This window comes from Mus musculus, chromosome 6 (genome assembly GCF_000001635.26).
Source record: "Mus musculus strain C57BL/6J chromosome 6, GRCm38.p6 C57BL/6J".
Lineage (NCBI taxonomy): Eukaryota > Metazoa > Chordata > Mammalia > Rodentia > Muridae > Mus > Mus musculus.
In genome coordinates this window covers 136950703-136972441 of record NC_000072.6, presented here as the reverse complement: position 1 = coordinate 136972441, position 21739 = coordinate 136950703, and the positions used below count along the sequence as shown (strand labels likewise).

General features: G+C 44.4%; 1 protein-coding gene across 2 annotated transcripts; it reads right to left on the bottom strand.

Annotated features, from left to right (window-relative positions):
* Window positions 1-8956: 8956 nt before the first annotated feature.
* On the bottom strand, window positions 8957-20224 carry Pde6h (phosphodiesterase 6H, cGMP-specific, cone, gamma). 2 transcript variants are annotated; one of them, XM_006506773.3, is made up of 4 exons: window positions 20133-20224; window positions 13048-13216; window positions 11237-11277; window positions 8957-9249 (listed from the first exon to the last, which is right to left on the bottom strand). In XM_006506773.3, the coding sequence occupies exons 2-4, from the start codon at window positions 13179-13181 to the stop codon at window positions 9173-9175; spliced, it is 252 nt and encodes an 83-aa protein (XP_006506836.1). In that variant the 5' UTR covers window positions 13182-13216; window positions 20133-20224; the 3' UTR covers window positions 8957-9172. The 2 variants fall into 2 exon arrangements, with proteins under 2 accessions (XP_006506836.1, NP_076387.2); NM_023898.4 differs by lacking the exon at window positions 20133-20224 and adding an exon at window positions 17863-17919 and having other exon boundaries at window positions 8959-9249.
* Between the last annotated feature and the right edge of the window lie 1515 nt (window positions 20225-21739).

Here is a 21739-nt window from a genome sequence, read left to right as displayed (position 1 = left end):
TGGTGGGATTGCAGGCTTGTACAACCACTCTGGAAATCCGTCTGGCGGTTCCTCAGAAAATTGGACATAGTACTACCAGAGGATCCAGCAATACCTCTCCTGGGCATATATCCAGAAGATGCCCCAGCTGGTAGGAGGGACACATGCTCCACTATGTTCATAGCAGCCTTATTTATAATAGCCAGAAGCTGGAAAGAACCCAGATGCCCCTCAACAGAGGAATGGATACAGAAAATGTGGTACATCTACACAATGGAGTACTACTCAGCTATTAAAAAGAATGAATTTATGAAATTCCTAGCCAAATGGATGGACCTGGAGGGCATCATCCTGAGTGAGGTAACACATTCACAAAGGAACTCACACAATATGTACTCACTGATAAGTGGATATTAGCCCAAAACCTAGGATACCCAAGATATAAGATACAATTTGCTAAACACATGAAACTCAAGAAAAATGAAGACTGAAGTGTGGACACTATGCCCCTCCTTAGAAGTGGGAACAAAACACCCTTGGAAGGAGTTACAGAGACAAAGTTTGGGGCTGAGATGAAAGGATGGACCATGTAGAGACTGCCTTTTCCAGGGATCCACCCCATAATCAGCATCCAAATGCTGACACCATTGCATACAATAGCAAGATTTTATCGAAAGGACCCAGATGTAGCTGTCTCTTGTGAGACTATGCCGGGGCCTAGCAAACACAGAAGTGGATGCCCACAGTCAGCTAATGGATGGATTATAGGGCTCCCAATGGAGGAGCTAGAGAAAGTACCCAAGGAGCTAAAGGGATCTGCAACCCTATAGGTGGATCAACATTGTGAACTAGCCAGTACCCTGGAGCTCTTGACTCTAGCTGCATATGTATCAAAGGATGGCCTGGTCGGCCATCACTGGAAAGAGAGGCCCATTGGACACACAAACTTTATATGCCCCAGAACGGGGGAACGCCAGGGCCAAAAAGGGGGAGTGGGCGGGTGGGGGAGTGGGGGTGGGTGGGTATGGGGGACTTTTGGTGTAGCATTGGAAATGTAAATGAGTTAAATACCTAATAAAAAATGGAAAGAAAAAAAAAAAAGAAAAAGAGCTTTTCAATTAGTATCTAGTGACCAAGACTTTGATCATAGTTCTGCTATTTAACTGTCATTAGGTCTGATTCTTCTGTTGTGGAAACTGGAATCAATGAACTCAGGATGATATCATGCCCAAATAGGATTCATGTAATTCATATGCATGAAGAGTTGTCAAATATTAATTTCTTCTTTCTTTGTGAAATAAATTATCTTGTGCATTGTAAGAGAAGACACACGCACACTACATACTGACATATGTTTGCCTATACATGGGAGGTGTGTGTGTGTGCGCGCGCATGCGTGCGTGCATGTGTGTGTGTGTGTGTGTGTGTGTGTGTGAAGAGGTTGTATGTTGTAATTTTATTTCTTTTGCTATGATAAAGTACCCTGAGGGAAAAGCTTAAGGGGGAAGAGGACTTGACCACAGCTCACTGTGCCTGGCTATGGTCCATCGGTCCATCATTGTGGGACAGTCAAGGGAGGAGCTTCAAACGCTAATCACATCACACCATACATCACACCACATCACATCACACCACACATCACACCACATCACACCACACCACACCACACCACACCACACACCACACCACACCACACCACACCACACACCACACCACACCACACCACACCACATCACACTACATCACACAACAAAACACCACACCACACCACATCACACAACATCACACCACACACCACACCACACCACACCACATCAGCAGTCAAGAGCAGTGGGAGGTGAAGGATGCTCACTCCCTCGCTAGCTTGTGCTCAGCTCGGTTTTTCCTCTCCTGTACAATTTGGGGCCCCCTGCCTAGGGAGAGAGGGCTCAGCAGGTAAGGGCAATGCTTCTCAGTCATGAGGACTAGATAGAGTTCAGGCTCCAGTGTGTCTGTCACTCTAGCTGCAAGGGATCCAGTGCCCTCTTCTGACCTCCATGAGCTTCCACACACATGTGTACACAGAGAGAGAGAGAGAGAGAGAGAGAGAGAGAGAGAGAGAGAGAGAGAGAGAGAGAGAGAGAGAGAGAGAGACTTTTTTTAAAATTATTCAATAATAACAAAAATAATAGAATCTAAAACCTCATGAATTATCTCCATAATTATCATTGCACCTCTTCTTTACAACTCCCTACCAAGACGGTATATGATATAACAGAACTAAAAATAGAAGGTAATATCTGCTAAAATCTTAGTGCTGAATTGAAAACAGAAAGATTCATTTCGAAGATAGGAATTTCTGAAAATATGGAGCAAAATAATTCTGCTAGCTCAGTAAAACATATGCAAGCAACACGCTAGTAGGCAAGCCTTATGAAGTGTCATCACTTTCAGAAGGCAGGCCTCTGAGCTATGGTAGCTTCAGCTGAACTTAGAATTCTACACTCAAACTGTGCGGAGCGGCCTAACATTGAAGAAACTCTACTGAGTGTCTAAGAAGAGAAGGACAACATGCAAGAGAGTGGTTGTGTGTGTGTGTGTCTGTGTGTGTCTGTGTGTGTAAGCCAGAGGTGAAACTCATGTATTTGAAGATATGAATTGTTATTAAAGTTAGGGTAAGATTTTTTTTCTAGTGACTTTGATGTAGAAAATCTCGGAATAATGTGAAGTTCAGAAAAGCACACAAACAGTCAAATTTGGCAGTCGAAGTTTAGCTTCATCCCATCCTTTCCTGATCCTTCAGAGAATTGCTGGAGTGGGCTGAATCTCCCATCTGAGATTATCTCTCTGATACTTTTTTTTCCATTTTTTATTACGTATTTAGCTCATTTACATTTCCAATGCTATACCAAAAGTCCCCCATATCCACCCACCCCCACTCCCCTGCCCACCCACTCCCCCTTTTTGGCCCTGGTGTTCCCCTGTACTGGGGCATATAAAGTGTGCAAGTCCAATGGGCCTCTCTTTCCAGTGATGGCCGACTAGGCCATCTTTTGATATATATGCAGCTAGAGTCAAGAGCTCCGGGGTACTGGTTAGTTCATAATGTTGTTCCACCTATAGGGTTGCAGATCCCTTTAGCTCCTTGGCTACTTTCTCTAGCTCCTCCATTGGGAGCCCTTTGATCCATCCATTGGCTGACTGTGAGCATCCACTTCTGTGTTTGCTAGGCCCCGGCATAGTCTCACAAGAGACAGCTACATCTGGGTCCTTTCAATAAGATCTTGCTAGTGTATGCAATGGTGTCAGCGTTTGGATGCTGATTATGGGGTGTTTTTTTAGATTTCTTGGAAATTGACAGTCAAATCAACTTCCAAGTGTGAAAGTGCTCATTACTCACACCAGGTGGCAGTACTATACACGATTTGACTTGACTCTGGGCTCCGTGAAAAGAAAATTATTAAACACTCCTAAAAGAAACTCCAGGCTCTGTGCCTGAGGATTTCTGGCCACAAAAGGGAACATTTTGTTCATATTTAAAGCACATTTAGATTTATTGAAATTTTTTTTCTTTTAGAAATTATGGTCAGAGAAACTTTGGCAAGTCCAAGACCCTAGTTTTATTTTCAAATATTTTATTTTCAAGAAGGTAAGTGAACTAAGCAGCTGTACAGATGTTCACTGGCAGAACCAGGAAAAGCTCAGGTCTCTTAACTGTCCCTGCCAAGTGCCGACTGCATGGCCCATGTCTACAGTCAGTTTTAGTTTATGCTTTTAAATTCTGATGGGCCCAGCACCAGCTTCTGGGCGGGTGAGGCAGGAAAACTGCCACAAGTTCAAGGTCAACCTGGGCTAGGTAGTGAGTTCCAGGCCAAGGCTTCAAAGCTCCCCCAGCCCCAACATACACCCCAAATCAGCAACGTTCTATCTGCCTAAGGAAGCTAAGAACGATGAATAGCTTGTAGCTGCAAAAAAAAATTTTTTTACTAGTTTATGTGTAATTTGGACAGTCCACATGACAGTCCATTTTTTCTATGGGCTTTTATACAACACAGCCTTGTTTTGATTCTCCTTTTAAGACCATGCCTGGGGCTGGCGAGATGGCTCAGCGGGTAAGAGCACTGCTCTTCCGAAGGTCCTGAGTTCAAATCCCAGCAACCCCATGGTGGCTCACAACCATCCGTAAAAACATCTAATGCGTTCTTCTGGGGCATCTGCAGACAGTTACAGTGTATTTATTTATATTAATAAATAAATCTTTGGGCCGGAGTAGGCTGAGCAGACCAGAGGGAGCGGGTTGACTGTAGCAAGCAGAGGTCCTAAAATTCAATTCCCAACAACTACATGAGGGCTCACAACCATCTGTATAGCTACAATGTACTCATATACATAAAATAAATAAATAAATCTTTTAAAAAAACCACTCCTGTCACACACACACACACACACACAGACACACACACACACTCACTCACACATACACTCACACACACACTTACACACACACACACTCACACATACACTCACACACACACACACACTCACACATACACTCACACACACACTTACACACACACACACTCACACATACACTCACACACACACACACACACTCACACATACACTCACACACACACACACACTCACACATACACTCACACACACACTTACACACACACTCACACATACACTCACACACACACTCTCTCTCACACACACACACACACACACACACACACACACACACACGTTTCCGGTTTTGTCTGTGTCATTTCCTGTTTCTCCTAGGCTAGGTGTTGCCCCTGCTGACCAACCCCACATCAGCCTTTTGCTTTCCAGAGAACCTTCTCCTACCTTCTTTCAGCTTAAACTTCTTCCTGAGCTCACAGCAGGGGTCAACCCCACAAAGACACAAAGCCCAGACTCTCCCTCCCCCTCGCTGTGCTGTTTTCTGCCTGTCTGGGGTACGATTGGGTTTAGGAAAGGTGTCAGTGTGTAGATTATGGGCAACACCAACCTCAACCTCTATCCAATCCCAGGAGCAGGCTGGGAAGCGTGTTCCTTAATTAGCTTCATGGCATCCTTTCCTGGTCTTTCAGAGGATCAGTGGAGTGGGTTGAATTCCCTGGCATCCTGTAGCTATGTGCCCTGCCCTCTCTGGTTGTTACAGCTAATCAGGTTTCTTGGAGTTCTAGCTACCGTGCTGTTGCTGTACCCAAGTTATTGTACTGCCCTTTACTTTCAGTTCCCTAAAACAAACAAACAAACATTTTCTTAGTTTTTGGGGGGAGTAAGGGTGGGGGTGGTTCTCAGAGACCAGAGAGGGCATCAGACCCACTGGAGTTGGAGTCATAGGCAGTTGTGAGCCTCCCAATGGAGGTACTTGGGAACAAACTCAGTTCCTCCGCAAAAACAGCAAGCATTTAACCTCGGAGCCATCTCTCCACCCCCAGCCCAGTCCCTTTCTTCAAACCTCTGCATTACCCTCTTTGAATTGGGCACCTCTGTCGCCCCAGTGCTGAGACGATTTTACTGCTTCCCTAGGTGCTGTTTCTACAGTAAAGCGTTGCCTATTTCTCATTAGCAACAATGAGAATGGTAGGACTGGAGCTTCTTAAGAATAGAGACAAAGGGGTTTGAGTTCGATGCTGTGCTGGACAGTTTTATGTCAACTTGGCAAGCTAGCGTCATCCAAGAGGCGGGAGCCTCTACTGAGAAAAATGCCTCCATAAGATCAGGCTGCAGGGAGGCCTGTAGAGCAGTTTTGAATTAGAGATTAATGGAGGAAGGCCCAGCCCAGGAGGGTGCCATCCTTGGGCTGGTGGCCCTGGGTTCTATAAGAAAGCACGCCTTTAATCCCAGCACACAGGAGGTAGAGGCGGGTGAATCTCTGAAGCTGAGGCCAGCCTAGTTTACAGAGCTACTTCTGGTACAGCAAAGGTAACACAGAGAAACCCTGTCTCAAAAGGAGGGGGGGCGGGGGGGGGAGAGGGAAGGAGAAGGAAAAGAAGAAAGAGAAAAAGGAGGAGAGAAAGAAAGAAAAAAGAGAAAAAAAGGGAGAGAGGGAAGGAGAGTTAGAGAGGAAAGAAGAAAGGAAAAAGAAAGCTGGCCAAGAAATCCATAGGAAGCAAACATAGAAGCAGTGTTCCTGCGTGGCCTCTGCATCAGCTCCTGCCTCCGGGCTCCTGCCCCGCTGGAGTTCCTGTCGACTTCCTTCAATGATGAACTGCAATGTGGGAATGTAAGCTGGTGAACTTTCCTCCCTAACTTGCGTTCTGGTTATGGTGTTTCATCACAGCAATAGAAATCCTGACTAATACAGCTGAGATGCAGGCTCCATCAGCGCCTGCTCACCACCCAGGGCTGGCCATCTGTGTGACGCATCTATGCTGCAGGGCTGGCCTTCTGTGTGACACATCTATTCCGCCTCCTCACTACGACTTCACAAACATTGGAAGGTGGCTGCCAGTTTCTGTTCCAGGCTCTGTGTCATCGATCCTTCCACTGTCCCTCCTGCAGCATCATGTCCCTGATCCTTCTCCTCCCTGGCCGTTAGATATGTCTGTGTAATGGTTGGTCCTGGTTGTCAACTTGACTAGATTGAGGGATAGCTAGTGGATTAGAAAGGCATGTGTTTGTGATAGTGTTTCCTGGAACAATCCGATAATGAAGATCTGAGATACTGAACAGATTAGTCCCATGATCAAATTATAATATAATCTGAGAGTGTATTGAGAGGTGGTGGAAGTGGAGGCGGTATTTAGTTGGAGGAACTAAATCACTAGAGGCATCCTTGGGGCCTATATATCCCTGTATCCCACCTCTCTCCCTGCTTCCCAACTGCCACAATGATGTGAACTGTCTCACACAATGGACTGAATCCTCTAAAAATGTTGGCCAAGATATGTGTAGTCCCTTCAAATTGTTTCCCGATATTTTGTCCTGGCTATAAGAGAGGTAGCTAACACACACCCTTTTCTTCAGTCTGTTTTGTTGACATTGTTTCGTCTTTAGGGGGGGGGGAATCCCATCTATAAAGTAAACTAAGTGTGAACCAGGGCCTTGTGCAGCTGAAGAACTAGACCTCCCTACTCCAAAGACCAACCACAAGGCAGGACTAAGGGGTGATGGTTGTCAGGTGCCACAACTGACTCACGGTGTCTGGAGGGAAGACAGGGAGGCCACGGGGAGTTTCCTGCTGCAGTGCAAGCTCACATTCCCCTGCTGTCTCCTTCATCAAACACTTCCACTTTCAAGTTCATATTTTGCTTTTTCTCGTCTGTTTCTAGCTTTATGGCTAGAAGATTATTCAGCCATTACAAAGTAATTGTCATAGCACTGGTGGCAGGGGACAGGCTCATGAGAGCTGAGTCCCTCTCCTGAGTCTCCCCTTTTCATGCTTAAGTACTGAAGACCACAAAGCCATTTATTTTACCGCCGCTGTGAACCTCAAATTATGGAATTCAGGCAAATTGGAGGGTCTAGGGGGTGAGTTTCATGCAATTCACTGATAGCCTCAAGAGAGAGATGCGAGCCTTCCCTACCCATCCTCCTCTTTTCCTTCTCTTCAGTTAATTTCCTCCATTCTTTTACCACACATTACAAAACTGAAATGAAGAAATTCACGTTCTCAGCAACAAAGCCTAAAACCACAGGTGGCGCTCACTTGCATTACACAACTGCCTTTAAAAAACGTTGTGGAAAGACAGCTATGTGCACATGGCTTTTAACACAACTTCTGGGGTGAAGCAAACCGGCACTTTACTTAGAGGGCTTTTGTGTCAGAGTCTGAACTTCACAGCCTCGGGAGTTTTCTCACTGGTGGTTTAAAAGCGGTTTGTTATAGATTGCAGAAAGCCAACCAATGGGTATTCTGATAGCTGTGAGTCTCAGAGTAATTGGGCAGAGTAATTTTAATGAATAAATGAAAGGGAATTTTGTGGAACCAGAGCCCTAAGCTCACATCGTCAGGGTTCTAAGTTTAACTTTTCAGTCTTTAAGACTGAGTGAGAGCAGCAGGCAACCTCTGAGGTAACCTACTTGGATTTAGTAAAACTCCTGGGTAAAGGATTTTCCCAATTGCAAAGCAGAATTATTTCTTGACTCTTAACACTAGACTGGCTCTTTTGTAAGCCTTGCTACCTACTTCCTGTGTGGCCATGGCTCCTTTAGACATTTGCATACAGTGTTTAACACAGCTCCACTATAAAAATCAAAATTCCTCTATAGATAAGAAGGGAGGACTGGCCAGGCGTGGTGGCACATGCCTTTAATCTCAGCACTTGAGAGGCAGAGGTAGGCGAATTTCTTAGTTCGAGGCCAGCTTGGTCTACAGAGTGAGTTCCAGGACAGCCAGGGCTACACAGAGAAATCCTGTCTCAAAAAAAAAAAAAAAAAAGCAAAAACAAAACAAAAATAAAAACAAGAAGGGAGTACTGTGATGTAAACCATTACAGAATACTCTTCTCTGAACATGACATGACTACTGCCATCTTAAAATCAGGATGGCTATGATGTCAGCTGTCATTAAAAGACTGGGCCTTAAAACATCCCTTCACAGAGATCTCTCAAGGGGAGAAGGTGGCACCTACTTCAGTGGTATAACTTCCTGTAAGTTGCCCCTGCCTTGGAAGTAGCCCCTTACTCAGAGTCTTAGAAGTAATCATAATTAAAGTCACCAATTAAGTGAATTCAACTTGAGTGGAATTGTTTCCTGTGTGTCACTGGTGGCCCAGTTGATTTAAAGATGTTTGTTCAGATTTCCCTGGATGTATTACACTGTAATTTTGTTTTGTTTTTTTGTTGAGGGATGGTCTCACATCTAGCTAGTCTGGAACTCTCTAGGTAGACCAAGCAGATCTATAAAAATTCTATTAGAATCTTTCAAATGTATTAATGCTATCCTATAATTCTACTACTAACATAGGGAGTGTCCAGCCTACATTTAAACAGATTATGGAGAAGTGTGGACGACTTCAAAACAGCAGATAGAAAAAGGTGTAAAGTTGGGGAAACCCCCCAAAAACTGCCGTTTTATTCAACAATGAAACTGAACTACCATTCAGGAAAGAACACGTACCATAACTCATGGGTCAGGGCCATATACGGTCCTTCCAAATACTGGGTTTCAAGACTCAGAAAGACCAATTAGGTAAAGCAATGACACTCTCAAGAGCAGCAGTCGCTCTCGAGAGCAGCCGAGCCTCTGGGCTCCTCATATGATCCCGAACTGAGCAAGCTCATGCAGCTCCAGATGGCTGAACGCTTCCCAGGGACAGATGACCGTGATATCTGCAAGAGACAGAAGAAAACCTCAGCCAACCACTCACCGGTGGGAGGACCCACTCCTGTAAGAAGACACCCTCGGAACAGTTACACTCCTGCACGCTCCATTGCTGGGAAGGCATGGGCAAGGACCCCACAGCCATGGAGGATGTAAATAAGCACATAAGAAACACACACACACAAACGCACGCACACACACATGCACACACAACACACACATACATGCACACATGCAAGCACACAGCAATTTTATTCATGAATGCTAATACTTGAAAGAAATCAAGATGTCCTTCAACAGAATGCCCTTAAAATAGAACTGAATGAGCTATTGTGGCTGAAGAGATATTTCTGTGGTTAAGAACACTGGCTGCTCTTTCAGAGAGCCTGGGTTCAGTTCCCAGTACCCGTAGAGTAGCTCACACCTGTCTGTAATTCCAGTTCCAGATTATCCGACTATCTCCTTTGGCTTCCAATGGCACCAGGCACACACATACATAAATGTAGGTAAACAAGCATGCACATGAAAGGAAAGTAAATAAAAGAAATGTACAATTGAACCCTAAGAAGACACTTAGATAAATATTGCTAAATGGAAAAAGCTAAGACAGGGAAGCTTAGCGCTGTATTATTCTAACTCAATAACATTTCAGAAAATGTGAACATAAGACCCAGTAAAAAGTCCAGTGGTGCTCGGGTAGAGATGAGGAAATGTTTAGGATGATGGAAACAATCTATATGACACAAGGATGACAGTTGCACAACCTTACATGAGCATTAAAACCCTTAGAACCATATGGCACCAATGAGCCTCAAACTATATGTGCTATGGGCTTTTGTTAAGACAACAAGAATGATTGACAGGTAGCAGCTCATCACACTTGACGGATGTGCCAGACTCATGCATTGTGTTAATTACAGAGAACTGTGTAAAGGCAGGAGCGAGGGTGACAGGAGTTCTCTGGGCCTTCTGTTAAATTCTTCTTGAAATTTAAAACTTCTTTAAAAAAAAAAAGCTGTTAATATTTTTTATTTATTTATTTATTTATTTAGAGACAGTTTTTTTCTGTGTAGCCCTGGCTGTCCTGGAACACACTTTATAGACCAGGCTGGCCTCGAACTCAGAAATCCACCTGCCTCTGCCTCCCAAGTGCTGGGATTAAAGGTGTGCGCCACCGCCACCCAGCAAGGCTGTTAATATTTTTAAGCCACTGTCTTATCTAGTGAAGGGAAATAGTCCAGCAACTAAAAAGATTGTATCAGATGCACTCAATATATGCACTCCTGTTCGTGGTGCTCTGTGCACCCCCCCTGTTCCTGGTATTATGTGTACCCCCTGTTTCTGGTGCTGCATGCACCCCCTGTTCATGGTGCTCTGTGCACCCCCTGTTCATGGTGCTCTGTGCACCCCCTGTTCATGGTGCTCGGGGCACCCCCTGTTTCTGGTATTATATGCACCCCTGTTCCTGGTGCTCTGTGCACCCCCGCTCCTGGTGCTGTGTGTACCCTGTTCCTGATGCTATGCGCACCCCTGTTACTGGGTGTGTACCCGTGTTTCTGGTGCCATAGGACGTGAAGAAGAGAAGTTGGTGAGTAAGTAGCAGGTCCCTGGGCAGAGTGGAAGGACTTTCTAGACCCTGTCTTTTTTCCCAGTTCCTCAAGTGCTGGCATTCAGTCTGCCTCAGACTCCTCTTCTGAAAAAATGAAGTTGGAGTGGATCAACTCTAAGCATCTTATACTGCACAAGACTACAGCTGGCTGCAGCATGCACTCAAGGTTGTTTAATAAACAAACAGAAGTCATTACCTCAGGCTTACGCTCATTTCTTTTATCAACTTTGCACCTAGGTACCCACAGACTTAAAATGTTAAATTAAATCGCCATCTGTCTTTCTGTCTTCAAAAGATCTTATGCTGTGGGTGCTGTAACTTTAAACTGTCCCTTGAAGATGGGAATGTCAGAGGCCACTTGCTCGGTTAAAGGTGTTGTAGCTCACCTGTTCCTAGCCCCTCCATGCCTGGGATGTCATCTCCAAACCTGTGCAAGAAACAGATGAGTAGAACAGATAAAATATCAGCTGAGACCAGAGGCAAGGTGCCCGAGAAATCCTCCTGAGAAGCTGTCTTCATAAAGGAGAAGAAGTCCTAAGTGTTTTATTTGAGAAATTTTGTCCACATTGAACTAGAGACAAGATGTTTCTCTGTTGGGGGTTCAGTGTGTTCTCAATAGGGAACAGTGCTCTCTCCCCTAGAGACAGCATGAGACAGGAGGATGCCCTCGAACCTGAATTACTGATTGTCCTGATCGCCATTGTTCTGGGGTTACAGGCATATGTCCCAAACCCAGTTTATGCAGGGCTGGGAGCTGAACAGAGAGTGCTGTCTTCAGGCCAGGCAGGCAAGCAAGCACCCTACCTACTGACCCCAAGTTTCATATAAAAATTTGTATTGTGTTGTGTCTATCTCTGTGTGTGTCTGCATCTGTGTGTCTGCATCTGTGTGTCTATGTCTGTGTGTCTGCTTGTGTCTGTGTGTGTCTGCATGTGTGTCTGTGTGTTTTTGCTTTCATCTCTGTGGGTGTGTTTGCATCTGTGTGTTTGCTTGTGTCTGTGTGTATGTATATGTGTCTGTGTGTGTGTCTTAGTGTCTGCTTGTGTCTATGTATTTGTGTCTGTATGTGTGTCTGTGTGTCTGCATCTGTGTGTGTATGTCTACATCTGTGTGTATGCTTGTATATGTGGAGGTCAAACAACCATTTTGCGCTGTCAGGTCTGCTTCCACCTTTCTGTGGGTGGGCTCTAGGGTTTCAACTTTGAACACATGCATGGCTTAGTAAGTGCCTTTACCCACAGAACCGTCCTTCAAGCCCTCAATCTCCACTTTTATAGATGTCCACTTATAGATGTGGCTAAGCAGTAAGACAATCATTAACTAACTAATCTACTGCATTCCCAGCATCACATTAGACACAGAGAATGAAGGAAAACCAAATTTCCTCTGAGTGATCTTTGCCCCAATGAAAAGACATAGATCAGTCAGTGTAATATAAACTAGCACAAGCTATGATGGCTGAATGCATCATTAGAGAAACATGAAAGTGATGATGTAATTTAAGCTGCAGTGAAAGAGAAGTTAGCATGTGGGGTATGTGTTGAAAATACATTTTTTCCAAAGAACAAGAGAGTAAAATGGAGACCTAAGAAATAAGACATGAAGATAAACAAACAAAAAATCGAAAATAAAACAAACAACAACAACAACAAAACCACACACCACTGCTTTCCGGAAACGACTAAGGATTTAGAATTCCAGGTTAAAGCACGGGTTATGTCTACATAAAAGAACAGAGAATGGGCAGCTGTACGGGATCAGTGGTTAAGAGCGCTTGCTGCTCTCGCAGAGGACCTGACTTCCGTTGCCATTATTTGAGTTGGGCAGCTCACTATAGCCTATAATTCCAGTTCCAGGGGATTCAAAGCACCCTTCGCTGGCTGCTTCTGACACCTGCACTCAAATGCATATACCTCCACACAGACACACCACACACACACATAATTAAAATAAGCTTTTAAAAATTATTTTTCAAAAGACAGGGCGAGAAAAACCTGGGAGGTCAAGTTAAAGGTCATTGTGAAAAGCTCTATTTTCCTTTAAAAACTGGCCATTCTCCCCCAGGATTTACAAAGCAAGGGATTTCAGGAATACCGACAGGATGAGCTGGAGAGGAAGATGGAGGGCGTGGCTGACGGCTGAGTCTGCGTGGTTGGGCCCAGAAGACGACAGCCCTGCCTTTCCATCTCCCACTTACCCTTTCACCCCTTTCTTGGGAGGCTTGCTCTTGAACTGTCGAGTCTGCCTCTGCTTGAACTTGGGGGGCCCTTTGCGTGGGGTAGTAGGGCCCTGGCTTGGTGCTGGAGGACTCAGGGAAGGGCTGTCACTCATCTCGGTCCTTGAATGGCCCGTGCTTTGCTTTCAGGCTTGCCGGAGATGGAAGGAAATGAGAAGACTGTTAGTTACCAGATATTTGGAGCACTCTAACTCAGAAGCTTGGCATTTTGTGTTGACACACGCAAACCGGAGAAGTTATTGTTAGAAAATATGCTATAAATCAATGAAAGTATACAACAGAGTGCAGTGAAAACAATTAACTAAGAGATTTTGTCGACTAAAAGATTTTGAAAATAAAACAATTAGATATGAGGGTTGGGCAATAGCTCAGTTGGTACAGTGTTTGCCCAGCACATACAAAGACCTGAGTTCAATTCCCAGCACTGAAAAATCAGGCCTGATTGTGCATACCTGTAATCTACACACTGAACTGATAGATGCAGAGGATCTGAAATTTCAAGGTCGTCCTTGGCTATACAGTTAGTTTGAGGTCAGTTTCAAATACATGAATCCTTGTCTAAAAAAAAATCTAGGTATATGCCCCCCCAAAACAATCCAATATTTAATTATTATATTTCCTCTGAATGGAATCCCAGGAAAAGGAGGGAAATTATCTGAAAGCTATGATTATAATATTTGTACAGATTTGAAACTATATTCTTCATTCAGCTACAGACTAGCCCACCTCCAAAAGATATTTTCCACAATGTACTCTTCTTCTTTTCCATTCTTTGCTAAATCCTCAATTAACTCAGAGACTTCAATCAGGTCTGAGGGTGGTAACATGGCCATCTGGACACAAGCATTTCTAGACTGTGGGCAATAATGGCTACATTCAATGTGGCCTGAAACAAAGTTGCAGAAGTAGAGGATTGGATGCTGGGGACTGGCTAGCCTTTATTCTCTGGCTCCCTGTTCACATGGAGAGTCCTCAGCCAAATTTCCCTCGGATCTGCCTTCAACAAAGTCTCTGTGCGAACTATGGACCTATATAACACTGCATACCCAGACTAATTTGGCTGCAGACTTATACCTCGCTCTATAAACATAAACCATAGGAAAAAACACCGACAAAGGTAAACATAAAGATTAAAACTTCAAGGCTAGAGAGAGCGCCCAGAGGTAAGAGCACTTGCTGACCTTGCAGAGAACCAGGGTTCAGCTCCCAGCACCCTCATGGAGGCTCACAACCATCTGTAACTCCCAGTTCCAGGGATTCTAACCTCTTCTTCTGTCCACCAATGGCAGCAGGCATGCACACACAGACACACGTGCAGGCAAAACACCCATGAACATAAAGTAAAACAAAAAATAAAATTTTAACTGCTAAGTTTCGACCTAAATTTTTTGTCATAGCTGTTCCTTTTCTTTCTTGACATTCAAGAAAGTTGACCTTGGGAAGGATGTGTCCGAAAAGCTCCAGAGAATTCACAAATAGCCACGCTGCTTAAGATTAACCTTCCACGAATACTGCTGATGCTCTTAGCCTGGCCCTGGCCCTGGCCCTGTCTGGCTTTAACTCAGGTATTTCCTCCACACGTCCCCATCACACTCTGATGCCCTCTGACCTCATATATGGGGTTTCCACTTCGTGGTCTTTTCTTTGGACTCTCAAGGTGCTTGCTTCTCTCTCTCTCTCTCTCTCTCTCTCTCTCTCTCTCTCTCTCTCTCTCTCTCTCTCTCTCTCTCTCTCTCGGCTACCACTCATGCCTTCCATTCTGAGAACAGTGCCGGGGAGGAGCTAGGCTGCTCTTGCTCTCCTTCCTTTCTGCCTTTATCCTACTGGGATGTCCTTCGTGTGTCCCCCTTTTCAGAGTGGAGGAGACATTTCTACAGTCTCGCTACCTGCAGTCGTATTTGACATTTAAATGAGTTTGCTGTAAGGACTGTTGGTTGAGTGGGTGGATAGTGTGGGGATTCAGGGACCATCCTGGACTGTGAATAATGAGATCTGGCCTCGTGAGTATTCCATCAGACCGCGGAGGGAACAGTAGCTGCCTACACCTCACAATGCCCTCGGTGGCTTTAGGGGGAACATTGCTAGCTCCTCTAATGACTGAGTCTAATTCCTGTGCAGTGAGCCTTCTCTGCCCCTGTCAACAAGATTTGTGACTCTCTCAAAGTGTGGTTGGGAAAACAGGAGGCAGTGGTGAGCAGCCAAGGGCAGAATCGCTCTCAGGGTGTGCGACCAGTGCCAAAGCCACGGGGTGAGGGTAGGGGTGGAGGTAGGTGTGGGGGTGGGGGACTGGAGAATCGCTCTCAGATCAAATTCAGATCAAAGTCTCCAATTCTTTCAAAATAGTAATAAATCATGAATCGTCCCTCTCCAAGTCTGTAAAACCTACTAGAATTAAGATTACCAAATAAATAAATAAGTAAAAAAAAATTAGTGAAAATTTATTTAAATTTTTATTTTTTAGACATTCAAAATTACCTGGGCATTTTATATTTTATCTGGAAACTTTTTTCATGGAAACAGTTCAAAATATAAAGGACTAGGTTAACTTTCATTGGTCAAACTCCCGTCTTGAGGTTATAGCAGGAGAAAGTGAATTCTTTAGGGTCAACTACACATGTAGTTTTAAATTCCTACTCCACAAAACTGACTGTGTGTCCCTGACAAACGTCACACTCCTTTCTAGGCCCCATTCCTTACAAATGAATCAAAGGAAATTAAAGAATCCTGACGTAAGTATTGTGTCAGATCCAAAGTGTTCAAAACTAGGAAGTGTATACTAGACCCTCATGAGAACAAGAAACCATGCGAACAGACATAGGTCTGCAGCATGTGTTCCCTCCGGAGTCCCCTCTTTCCCAGCCTCATTCTGCACTGTAGTGGAAACTGTCATCGGCCCTCATTGGTGGCTCCTTCAAATTCCCCAACTATTAATTTATTTGGTCTCTAAATTCTGCTTCAAGAGGCTTTCACTGAGTCGCTTAGACTTCTCACAGCATGTCCCAGGAATTAAAAATCTTAGGATTTGCACCTCCTCAGCATCTTTCCTCCTCTGGCACAAACTCCCTTTGTATGTTGATGTAGTTTTGAAGGTGTACCTTGCACCTATATGCTTGGACAGTAGTACTCAAGTCTAGTCTTAGGCTTAATGTGTTATGTAAATAGGACTCAGGGCTGGAAAGATGGGCCAATGCTGAAGAGCATGGACTGCTCTTCCAGAGGACCAGAACCCACATCAGGTGATTCACAGCCGCCTGTATCAGCGGCTGCAGGAATATCCAGTGCCCCTGGCCTCAGGTATCCATGGCATCCAGCCTCCACAGACACATGTACACACTTGCATACACACACACACACACACACACACACACACACACACACAGAGAGAGAGAGAGAGAGAGAGAGAGAGAGAGAGAGAGAGAGAGAGAAAGAGAGAAAGAGAGAGAGAGAGAGAGAGAGAGAACCTAAAAAATGAGGACTCCTCGCAGACTTCCACAGTAGGTGGACCCTTGGTGTTTGCTCCATGAAAGACTTCTGCTCTCTGAGCTTGATGGGGATGCTGCAATTTAGAGTAGCTGAGAAACCCAATTGATCCTTACGGAGTTTCTGGAACAGATTTACCCTCTGGGTCTCTGCAAAGCCTTGGGGAAATCAGGACAAATATGAATCTTTCTTTCCTTGGAAGAGAGTCCTATTGGTTATAGACATCACCAAAGGTTGTGACTTCTGGAATATGTGTGTGTCATTTCAGTCCTGGTGTCTAATGTGCCCACACTAAATATCAGACTTGACTTTAGTTCACACTTAGGTCCTTCTGAGTGTCAAGGAATCCATCCCTGTATGAGAACCTATTTTTCTTTTTTTTTTTTAATGCATCCTTCCTGCTTCAGAGATTACGAAATGCTCTTCTGCAGAAAGAAGGGCTGTGTCAAGGCACGATGTGTTGGGTATCCAATGCAACGATGCTCAGCTATGTGGAATTACACAGCTCAACCTTTCATGAGAAATGCACCAAAAAACAAAGCCACTGGGGAGGGATTGCCACAGGCTCTCTGATGCTCCTTCATCACCCCAAAACTCCAGATCACCTCCTCCTCAGCAAAGATAAATAGAAAGATAAACAGACGCATGGTTAATGAAGTGAAAAAGGGAACCAGACAGGGCACTACCATTTCTTCCCCTGATAGGTAAGGCCCATAGATGTTACCCATGGTTTCTCTGAGACAGAGAGATTCAAGTTAAAGATCCAAACAAGAGCCAAAATGAAGCCACTAAAAGACAATCCAGCATGTACCTTGTTTCAGAATAGAGCAAACAAACATTTTGACCTCAGAGGGAGAAGGCAACGTCACCCACGCTGCCCTGCGGTCACCCCAATGCTTGCTTTCTTCCCCACGCTCACACTGTCCCATCAGCCTCAAGGCCATCCCGGGAGTAAAGAACTATTTGTGCTGTGGTTGCCTAATGCCTCAGATCCATCCTTTTCCAGAAAACTGTTTGCCAGGAAGCCACAAACAGGGAGGGTCCTTCTCGGTACCTTGTGAACAACTTCAGCAATCAAGGTTTGCAGTGAACTGGTAATAACCGCATTCCACGCACCAGTTTGTCACATGACATTATGAAAAGGTTTGAGTGTGTTCTGTCCTGAGTTCAACCCCTAAACTCAGGTCAGACCCACAAGATCAGAGTGTTCTCTTCTTGTATGTTCTGTTGTTGTTGTTTTTACAGCCAATCAACCCTCCAACTCATTTAGTTAGTTATTATTGTGTTCATACTTACCACGAGTTAAAATCCCCCAGAGCCGAATGTGTTCCCGTAAGTTGTCTAGTCGCTGACACAAAGATCTTTGCATCCTGATATATATCCCTCCTGCCACTTAAGCCCAGCGTCATAGGCTTAGGGCACCAAACCAGATGCAAGGAAGGTGGGGGGAGGTGGGGGTGTGACTGAGACAGACTTAGGAGTTGTCTGATAAGGATGCTTTTACCAAATGACAGGGGCATCTTCTCGCAGTGAAGGCACATTGAATTCACAGATGCATGAAATGTTGATAGCCCAGGGCAGATGTTCAGGTTTTGATTCAATATTCTTTTTGTTTCTCTCTCTCTCTCTCTCTCTCTCTCTCTCTCTCTCTCTCTCTCTCTCTCTCTCTCTCTCTCTCTCTCTCTCACACACACACACACACACACACACACACACATACACACACGAGGCATAATTCTTATAAGACTGTACATATCTAGAGAAAGCCAACTCTCATGTCCTCTACCACTATAAAGAGTCTGATCACAGAAATGATAAAATGTAAGAGTACAGAATATCTCTGGTTAAATGGCATTGTGTGTACTTCCTCATAGACATGAGACATAAAGGTTATTCATTGAAGCTCGGTGACATTTGATAGGGAATGAGGCCAAGAGATTTCCAGAACCTTAGAACAGGTGATTGAAAACCAATCACTAGATCATACATTTTTATGATCTGTAGGCTGTCATCTAATTACTACAGCTCTTGGCTCAGTCCTCACATGGCATTCAGCTACTAGTATCAATTTGTGTGCTGCCTTACATAAATCTTATGTAGACCTTAGCTCACAGGACACTCAACCATTTTGACAATTTTATCATACAGAAAGTCAGGAACACATTCAAAATTGCTTATAAGGTTGGTATTGGAATCTGGAGCAAGTTGGATACTTGTAAACCCTGGATATTCAATGGTCTCTTGACTATCTCCTAGCCATGCAGATAAGGAAGGAAATGCAGATTCTCTGTCCATTTCTACACTTTGCCTTAGAACTAAAGTGCGCCTTCCTCAGATTTCTACTTGCTAGAGAACTGCACTCCTCATGGTGACAAAGATAGAAAGCCATTTGTCCTCCCAAGGCAAGGAAAGATTCTTAACCCACAGCCCCAAGCAGATTACAAGAGGAGCTTAGCAGCTTAAGAGTTGTTTGTATGCTCTCCCGTGCTCTTTGCCAACATTAGAGCCATCCTGAACGCTACAATTTTTATGTAGAACAAGTAGAGGGTTCAATCCTGGGCTGGGTTCCTCCTCAGAGGCTGCAGGTCCATTCGCATCTCCAGGAACATGATGCTTAGATGATTACTTGATTTTTTTTTTCACTTCCTGAAATGAATTCACAAAGGCGGCGTGGAAAGCTGTAAGGTGAGTAGGTAGGTGTTCCAGAATGCTGTTGCTCAAAGAGCAGCAACCCTGGAGAGTTGAGCAAGCGATAAAAGTACTCGCTGTACGTGCATGAGGGCTTGAGTGCAAATATCCAAAGCCAGGAAAAACTGGGCGTGGTCGAGTGTGTGTCTGTATCCACAGTACTGCTGGGGACAGACAGGATGCACACATAGCTTTGATGGCCACTAGTCAACTTCAGGCTCAGTGAGAGACTCTGACGCAAGGAAATAAAGCAGAGAGTGATAGAGCAAGTACTCTGGGCTCTATGTTCATAGGCGTGCATGCTCACACAAACACACATGTGCTAACAAAACTCACACACATACACACATGCATGCATGCTTGTACAGTACTTCCCAGACTCCTGATAGCGTATATTGGCATTTTGTCTAGGCTCTGCCCCACAGTTACCTGGCAATAGCCGGTGTGTCTGACTCACTATAAAAGGGGCTGCTTGTCCCCTCCCCACTCTCTTGCTCTCTTGCTTTCCTTCGGTCCTCTTGCCCCTTACTCCCTCTCTCTCCATCCCTTTCCTGCCTCTCTCTCCATGTGCTCATGGCCGGCCTCTACTCTACTTCTCTCTCTCTCTGCCTTTCTCTGTCTCTACTACCCTCTCAACTCCCCTTCCCATGCCCTGAATAAACTCTATTCTATACTATACCATCGTGTGGCTGGTCCCTCAGGGGGAAGGGATGCCTCAGCATGGGTCTGCGGAGGCACCTGCTTTCTCCACACTGATTACACCTCCACCAAACATGTTCCTTCTCTCCTTATCTTTTTATAAAACACAACAGGGTGAGCTTCAATGCCTGCCGCCAACTTACTGCATCCACCTGCATAATGTCAAGGCCTACACTAACCCGTTAGCATGTTAACACTTGAGAAGTGCTGTCCCAGGCCTGTCCACAGGCTGAGATGTGTTGCTCTGGGTGAAGACTGTCCCCTTTCAGAGTCACCATCTTCTCATCTGTAAAAGAAATGGTTGTCAGCAGCAGGATCGTCCATCCAGCACTCTTAGGACAGCCCGTGGCCATAGGAGAGAACACACAGCTGACACTTTCTTCTAGCTTTAACTCTGTGGTGGACTTTTCACTTTTCAGTGGTGGGTACGTGTATTTAATAGTGAAAGTGTAAAATCCAGTAGGAAGTTCCAGAGCTTTGGTGTGTGAACTTTTTTCTTGATAAACATCAAATAATGTTTTAATTAAAAAATAAAAACAGAGGCTAGAGAGATGGCTCAGCGGTTAAAAGCACTTGACTGCTCTTCCAGAGGTCCTGAGTTCAATTCCCAGCAACCACATGATGGCTCACAACCATCTGTAATGGAATCTGATGACCTCTTCTAGTGTGTCTGTGTGCTCATATAAATAAGATAAATAAATATAAAAATATAAAAATACATGGATAAAAGATGAATACATTAATAAAACATAAATACATTAATACACATATAAATAAATAAATAAAAATTGTTGGAGAGCCAGAAGACCAGTGGAAAGTCTTGGGACCCCAGGAACAATCTGGCTTTAAAGTTCCTGTATTTTCTTTTTGCTTTGTGGATCCTGCCCTGTGTTTGGGAACGTGCAGCAAGCAAAACACTGCAAAAGCAGTGAACAGATCTCTCCGAAAGCCCATCTCTCTAGACAAATGGGCAGGATGAGTGCAGTCCAGCATGACAGAAAATATGTAGATGTAATCTCTATTGCCATCAAACATCGTGGCAATGAGACTTCAGGAAGATGGAGAGGAGGACCCACGCTCTGTCCTGGCTCAGCTCCTTCCTATCTAGCCCATCCTCATGGGCCCTCTTTTTCCTTCACCTAAATAGTGTCAGTAACACTTAAGTGAAATTTTGATTTTATTTCTTTTACCTCCAGTAAGCAATAATAATAATAATAAAGAATCTATAGAAAGAAATAATAAAGAATCTATAGAAAGAAAATTTAAAATATGATGCACATTTTAGACTTAAAAAGTAAAATAAAATAAAATGTATTTAATGTGTAAGCCGAGCCACAGAACACAGGACCAAGGAGGTTAAAAAGGGGGCTATAGAAATGAGTCCACGTGAAGAAAGCCAGGGAATTCATCCAGATAGCTTAACACAAACTCATAGAGTTGTGAGAACAAAGAACGCAACACCGTCTGCATCTGTGAAGGAAAGAGAACAAAGAATGGGACAGAAAAGGGAGTGAAGGCCTGGGCGACAATTTCACAGACTGGGTAAAAGACATACACACTGGATTCAAGAGCCTTGCAAACCCCAACAGACTAAGCTCAAAGAAACCTATGCCAAGGTAGATCATAACCAGATCTCAGAAGTGTCAGGAGGCTGTCTTCCAAAACCAAAAACTAGAAGAAGCAAAACACCTTCCCATTAGGGAGCAAACACCTCAGATAACAGTGGGATTCTCATTGGAAACCAGAAAGGTCACAGACTTCAAGTTTTTACAGAGAAGACTAACAA